Here is a 7,544-nt window from a genome sequence, read left to right as displayed (position 1 = left end):
TATGGGAGGAGAATTTTAATCCTCCACCTTGGGTGCATATGATCTAGACTCTTTCTCTGATCAAGTTGCTTCCTTTGCCGTTAGTATTAGTTCCTATAAAATTCTGTTTGAATCATTGTGGGAGGAGGCCACGATCACCCTACAATACATGTTACAATCTGTCACCAATGACACACATTGCATGACTAATTTGTACTTGATAAATTAGGAACAAAACATATATACCGTTATAAAGAGAACATATGCCAACTAAGCCTATGCAATTACATGTTATCCATATGCAATTGTTAGATCATATGTGACGTGTTTATGCTATGTTGTTTACGACAATAGCCAAGATTCATCATTGATAACTTAAGTAAAATCTGTTGTATAGTTAAGTCAACTTCATTATTATGTTTGTATTTAACATGTCATTAAAATTTGATCATCGCCAATGGCATTTCCCTAATCAAGTTGCTTCCTTCAATGCTGGTATCAAGTCCTATAAAATTCTATTTGAATTAATGTAGGAGGATGCCACATGATCAACCTACGATGCATCTTTACAATCTGTCACCAATGGTGACACACATTGTATGACTATTTTGTACTTGATAAATTAGGAGCAAAACACACCGTTATAAAGTAAGAGAATGCATGACAACTAAGCCCATGCGATTAAATCTTATCCATTTGCAATTGGTAGATCTTATGTGATGTGTTCATGATCTGTCGTTTACGATAATCACCAAGATTCATCATATTTAATTGAAGTTAAATTTGTTATATAGTTTTGTCTTCATTGTTTTGTTTGTATTTATAACATGTCGTTAACATTTGATTGTCGCCAATGGCATTTCCCCAATCAAGTTGCTTCCTTCAATGCTGTTATCCATTCCTATAAAATTTGTTTTGAATCATTGTCCAAGGATGCCACGTGATCTCACTTGTATGGAGTATTTTTATCATCCGTCACCAATGACATTGCATTTACAGGGGAGCAGATCCTTTGTAACTCTTTTCACCCATAGCTCCATGTAACACTTTTTTCTACCAAATGTTTGAAAATGGGCGGCCACTTAACTCCCAAATTTAAACAAAGAGATTTTAAAATTTTATTGAAACGACGGCCTCTCAACCGTAGAGGGAGCTATTGAAAAAATATCTACAAAGGATCCGAGCAGGGAGCAAGGCTGAAGTGACTAAGGACGCACCATAGCACCAAGTGGATGTACCACACCTCATTTCTTCTTGAAGTCACTCCAACTTGCTAGGAAATGGAACTCAAATACCTAAATATGCTATTGAGGATATGGGATCTAAAGTACAACCGGTTGTAGTGGTGGTGGTGGTCCATAGTTGTCACAATTAGGTTCGATGGTCTGATCCCACTTAAAGGGAACTTCAAAGACATGTAGGGAAAGTTGAGATGGAGGAGGGATTGCTCCATTTGAATTCTCTCTCTCTCTCTCTCTCATTGTCTACTGGTCTAGTAAGTCGTACTCACATTTAGTTCTTGGAAACCATAACAGAGAAAAATAAACCTTTTTAAAAGATATAAAATATTAAAAAGATAACAAAAAAAGGAGAGAAAGGCAAAGCATTAGAGAGAGCAGACAGTAAGGAACAGTAACCGAGAGCAGCTTTTTTTAGCCAAAACACGCCTTCAAGTTCAATCTTTTTTTTTTCGATCGAAATATCTGTATGTCGTGAAGAGATTCTTGCCTTTTCGTGCGGTTTTTTTGAGATCTAGCATTGGAAACAGTCCATTCTGCGTGAAAATCGAAGAGATTGGATGTGATTTCTTGCTTCAATAAGAGATTTCAATGTCGGATCGTTTGCAGAGGAGTCGATTTTGTGCATCTTTGTGTCTTCTTCTATGTTTGTTTGGTAAAAGAATGCCGATGCGTTCGAGTGATCTTCGAAGTTCTGAATCACAAAATAGCTGAAATCAGCGGTTTTTTGGTAGTAGGTTCTTGGATTAAAGTGAGTTTATTCTTCTCTGTTTCGTTTGTTTAATCTCAAGTAGTAGGATTGAGCAAAAAATCACTGAAAAGTTAGTGAAACTGTTTATTTTTCAAAAAACAAATTCACTATCAATCCAGAAATTTTAGAGTTTCTTCGCGTTTTGCAGAGTTTCGATCAATAAACGAAGCTTTTTCAGGTGAAAAAAACAGAGAGACATTCAAATAAGCTCAATAGCGCTCTCTTTCCCCCAACAAATCAGAAAAGCTTCGAAACTCGGATCAGATCCGAAGAAGGGAGATTCACATCTAGAAACCCTAGAAAACTTCAAATCCGAGTTCACCTAACAAAAAGTCTTTATCTTGGTGTGAAGATTTTATCGCGAACATTTTAAGGTTCACAATACCACAAATTAGTGCCAAAATTTCACCAAATCCACGTTTCTGTTCTAGCTTAGTCCATTTGCCTCTCAAAAATCTTGACAGATATCCATCTACTTGTCACGCTGCATCGGTGGTGGGGTTTCGCTTTCACCTACCGAAACAGAACAGCATCGAACACGTAAGGATTGCGAGCTCCATTTGTCACTCGAGCTTCGTTTCTCTCGTCCCTAACACCTATAAATCTCCATGGAAGCTCTCAGAGATTTCCATAACTGATTCTGTTCAGAAATCTAACAAATCTCTCTTGTTTCATTTTCCGCCACTAACCGATCCGAAAATGGAAGTTATTTTTGGTAGTTTGACCCGAGTTTTAACCGGAATTCACGCTTGGAAGTTCATCCTGATCTTATCACTCGCGTTGAATGTGGGATGGTTAACTAAATTTAGTTTTCGAGAGAATTCTTCTTTGAGTTTAAGAACAGAGGGAGAAGAACGAAGGCTCATTCAGGGACGATTTTGTTATTGGAAGAAGGAAAGTGGTTCGATGAATTGTGGTGCTTCGAAGCAAGATGAGGACGGAGGCAAGGCAGTCTCTTCGGACTCTGTCATAAATCTTGATCAGTAAGTGTTCTTGGACTTTTCTCCAGATTTCCTTAACTTCAAACCACGTTTGAAGCTTTTTTAACACCAAACCTACGGTTAAGATGGGAGCAAAAACTCAGATACTCTCATCTTAGCCGCATGTTTGATTTTCAGTGTCAGCTTCTTTTGCTGACTAGAATTTGCGAGACTGTCAATGGATCTGATTTGGATCGGATAGAAACAGTATGATAATTACTGGATCGCATCCTTGTTGAATCGGGTTTTCGTTGGATCGTTGTATTAGGATCCAGATCTTGTCCGAGTTCTGGATCGGATTAAATCCTTTTTGGTATATGAAATATGGAAAAAACAACACATTTCTAAAGAAAATATATAAATGGGTCGGGTTACACTACGGTGACTCATGAGAGAACACATGATCCTGACTGTGAATACACAAAATCCAATGATTGAGATTTAAACATATCCCGGTTACACACATCTCGAAGTTAGTTATCTTAATGATAAATCTCTTAACAGTTGGATTTTGTATTTAAAATCATGTGTTTTTCTATGAGTCGTTCTTCATGGGTCTCCGGATTTTAAACCTACATAATTTACATTCTCAGATTTTATAGGATGGAGCCCATTGGATTAGACTTGCTTCATCCAATGAATCTAAATTCTTGATCTAGATCCAAAGTTATCTGATTGTCATAAACAAAATAATTTATATTCTCAGATTTTATAGGATGAGGCCCATTGGATCATACTTGGTTGATCCAGAACAGATCTAATAGGTTATCAAATCCCATGCATCAAGATTCTTGATCCAGATCTGAAGACATATGGATTTTGGGTATGATGATGATCTGATAAATGGACAAGGGGCAATTTTCTAGGATTTCAACAATGGATAATCCATGGCCAAATGGCTGAGAATGGAAGATTTCTCTTCCTAAAGATCGATGAAGGTTTCCTAGGGATCTGTTTTCTTGTTCATCTTGGCTTCACATGTACATCAATTGTTTTCTAACATGTAATATTTACAGTGGTGATCCAACAATGTTTGAGCTGTTTTGGCGAAGAATGGGAGAGAAAAGTACGATTGTGATCCCTGGATGGCAATCTATGAGCTACTTTTCTGATATTGGAAACCTTTGTTGGTTCCTGGTGCCTGAATTCGCCAAACAGGTCAGAAGATTACATGAATTGGTGGGGAACGCTAAGACGGAGGACCGACACATTGTGGTTGGGACCGGTTCAACTCAGCTCTTTCAAGCGGTACTCTATGCTCTATCTCCTCCGGATGCGACTGAGCCCCTCGACATAGTATCGGCTGCTCCATATTACTCAGTGAGTTTCCTCAAGTTCTATTCATTTATATCTTATTTAATAGCATGTACTAGTAATAATTTGTCCATGTGAGGTATGGGTTGATATGGAGACACTAAAAGAAGGTTGTCTGTTCTCTGTATTAGTAACCGGCACCCTTATATATATAATATGTTGTTAAAGGCACATGTACTTGCTGTGTAGAAATTCTTATTTACATTCATGGTGTTCAGAGTCATGTGACGTGCCACTGATAATTTCCTTATAGACAGAAAACTTGTTGGAAAGGATGATGAGAATTTTGGCAATATGGAACCCATTATGTGATTATTTATTATTATTTGTAAGTAATGTATGATTGCGTAGTGAAACTTTGAAAACCTTATACCACTTTGATTTTTCTGCAAAGGAAATGGACTGATTTTGTGACCATATTCTACTCAAACCCAAGTTAGATCCAGTATGTTTTCCCAACTGTTTTGTGCCTCTTTTTGGGTTTCATTTGTACTTGGTTTGGGAGCAAATTTCATGATGACCACATCAGTATAAATGGTCCTAGTGATGAAGTTTGAGAGGTTTTAGTTTGGGTCAGATATGATCCAGAAGGCAAATCAGTAGAACTATTCTGCCCTTTGTGCACCATTATACTGTCTTAAATTTTAGAATTATCAATAACTAGTTCCCTATGCTTTATTTTTTTTTTCTCTTAAAATTGTAATCCTAGTTAGGAAAATCTCGTCTCTGATATACATTGATTTCCCTTGACTTGTTCATTGCTTGCAGTCATATCCATTAATGACCGACTATTTGAAGTCGGGGTTGTATAAATGGGCAGGTGACGCCTACACATACAACAAGGGTGGGCCCTATATTGAGCTTGTCACCTCCCCAAACAATCCTGATGGATATATTCGTCATCCTGTCGTTAACAGAAATGGAGGGACCTTAGTATATGATCTAGCATACTATTGGCCCCAATATACTCCAATTACATCTCCTGCGGATCATGACATAATGCTTTTCACCGTCTCCAAAAGCACCGGTCATGCTGGAACTCGCATTGGGTAAGTTGAATGCAACATCTTCCATTCTATCGCGGATTGATTATAAAGTAGACGTTCACAAATGTTATATCTTTCCTTTAAAAAAAAAAAAAAAACTTTTCCTTGACCAATTTTCAGGTGGGCCTTAGTTAAAGATGCAGAAATTGCAAAGAGGATGACGAAATTCATTGAGCTCAACACCATAGGTGTTTCAAAGGATTCACAGCTTCGCGCAGCGAAAATTCTTGAAGTGGTATCAGATAGTTGCCAACTTTCGGGCAACCCTAATCAAACAGAAGGCTTTTTCGAACATGGTCTTCGTCTAATGACTAATAGATGGGAACGACTGCGGGATGCAACCAAACAAAATGGGATGTTCAGTCTTCCAGAGTTCTCATCTGATTTCTGCAATTATGCTGGCAAGGTTGTCGAGCCACATCCTGGTAAGAAGAGTATGAATGATTGGTATATTATGTATTCATTTCTTTATAATTAACATTTCAAATTGACTGAGAGCTTGGATTTAAAAAAAAAAAAAAATTGCAGCTTTTGCTTGGTTAAAGTGTGAAGGAGATGCAGAGGATTGTGAGAGCTTCTTGAGAGAGCACAAGATCATTACAAGAAGTGGGAAGCATTTTGGTGTGGATATTAGATATGTAAGGGTTAGTATGTTGGACCGAAATGGAACGTTTAAACTCTTTGTAGATAGGTTGTCAAGTATCAGCTAATGACATTATTCAAGGAAAAGAAAAGAAAAATGTTTTAGATCAAATTTAAGAGATCTGATGCGTTATCATACCAATGGCATTATTTAGATATTTTCTTGATCTTATTGTTCTTTTAAGCTGTTGAGAAGATGATTAATGTGCAAAGAAAGCTAATATAAGAACTTTTTATAAGATCAATTATCTATAATTCTCATTTTAGTGAAACAACAAATGATCAATGATCCAAATCCTACAAGGCATGCCATCTGGTTTCCTTCTTTAAAATAAAATTCTATGAATGATGCAAAATGAAGAATGGACCATCAATCTGTGAACTACCATATACTTTACATTGTTGTGTCTATATATTCTAAAATATTTAAATTACAGAACTACCAATTCAAAAGAAAAAAGAAAAAAATGAAAGAGAGAAAAGCTTATAGAACTACATATAAAATATTAACATTCCATTATTAGAAAGAACCATGAAGTCTAATTAGAACTCCACAATTCAATTAAAGTATATGAACTCATCCACCAATCAAGGCTAGGGTTAAGAAAATTATGCAGATGAACTTTCAAATTCATAGAACAAACATAGGTAGATGGTGATCCATTGGTCTTGATACTCAACCAACCTAATCGGATTCTATTGTTGGACCAACTTGATCCACTGACAACCCTACTCCTACCTGTAGGATCAAGATGGACTTTGCCAAAGCCAGGGGTGGAGCCAGAGAATTTCACTTTCAATTTCAGGTGTGAAGATGAAATTATAATAAGTAAATAATAATGCATACACTTTGTTGTAATATAAGTTTTATTATATGTTCTTTAACATAAAAGAAAAACTAGGATTAGATTATTTATTATTTATAAATTAAAAGTACTTTATAACCCATTAAGTGCTTTACAAAAATAACTTTTATTTGGATAAAACCCCTAAAATTTTCGAGTAAGGTTGACTTCACTTGCAGGTGCCAACTAGTTTAGTTGGTAAAGACTCTTTTGTGATGATACTAGAGACCTGGGTTCAAATTCCGCCAACACCTAGTTACTAAACTCATTAAAATTAGGCTTATTGATAAAAAAAAAAGGTTGCCTCGACTCATTGAGTTTTAGTATTACGATTTGTTGAAGCGTATAATCAGGTACACCGTGAAAGAGTTTTTTTTTTTTGAGAGATATTTATCTTGCATTTTTATTACAAAAGTTCCCTTTATCAAGTTTATTACTAAACAAGCCTTACCTTACGAACCAAGTTAGCTTTACTTAGTAAGATTTCACATCTTATTAGGGGTCATTGGCCCAAATGGATTATCACATTGGCAATCCAATACTACAACCTTTTACATTTCATGAAAAAACATAGATCAATATATAACTTTTGAGTAGGATCAAAGGTGTTGAAAATGGGTGACTATGGAACTCCCAACTAGAATTTAATTGTGACAATTAATTATTAATAATTTTTTTTTAAGTTCTTAGAATTTTCTTTTCTCCAAGCAATGTTTTTAGATGTCACAAATTCACATAATTAAGAAACT

The 7,544-nt window shown here is 36.0% G+C and overlaps 1 protein-coding gene across 2 annotated transcripts; it reads left to right on the top strand.

Moving 5' to 3' along the window:
* The first annotated feature begins 1,681 nt into the window (after positions 1–1,681).
* On the top strand, positions 1,682–6,071 carry LOC147398786 (tryptophan aminotransferase-related protein 2-like). Of its 2 annotated transcripts, none has more exons than XM_086448095.1 (6): positions 1,682–1,968; positions 2,147–2,951; positions 3,965–4,268; positions 5,031–5,311; positions 5,429–5,733; positions 5,837–6,071. In XM_086448095.1, the coding sequence occupies exons 2-6, from the start codon at positions 2,668–2,670 to the stop codon at positions 6,016–6,018; spliced, it is 1,356 nt and encodes a 451-aa protein (XP_086304221.1). In that variant the 5' UTR covers positions 1,682–1,968; positions 2,147–2,667; the 3' UTR covers positions 6,019–6,071. The 2 variants fall into 2 exon arrangements, with proteins under 2 accessions (XP_086304221.1, XP_086304220.1); XM_086448094.1 differs by having other exon boundaries at positions 2,117–2,951.
* Positions 6,072–7,544: the final 1,473 nt, after the last annotated feature.

The sequence above is a fragment of the Akebia trifoliata genome, chromosome 7, assembly GCF_017979445.1.
Source record: "Akebia trifoliata isolate Shusen 1 chromosome 7, ASM1797944v1, whole genome shotgun sequence".
NCBI lineage: Eukaryota > Viridiplantae > Streptophyta > Magnoliopsida > Ranunculales > Lardizabalaceae > Akebia > Akebia trifoliata.
The sequence above is the reverse complement of the archived record's forward strand: the minus strand, read 5'-3'. Positions and strand labels throughout refer to the sequence as shown.

Bases quoted from the DNA above. Each gene is read 5' to 3' on its own strand.
- LOC147398786 (XM_086448095.1), top strand. From the start codon at position 2,668: ATGGAAGTTATTTTTGGTAGTTTGACCCGAGTTTTAACCGGAATTCAC. The intron at 2,952-3,964 runs GTAAGTGTTCTT...TAATATTTACAG, and splicing joins TCTGTCATAAATCTTGATCA to TGGTGATCCAACAATGTTTG. The intron at 5,734-5,836 runs GTAAGAAGAGTA...AAAAAATTGCAG, and splicing joins GGTTGTCGAGCCACATCCTG to CTTTTGCTTGGTTAAAGTGT.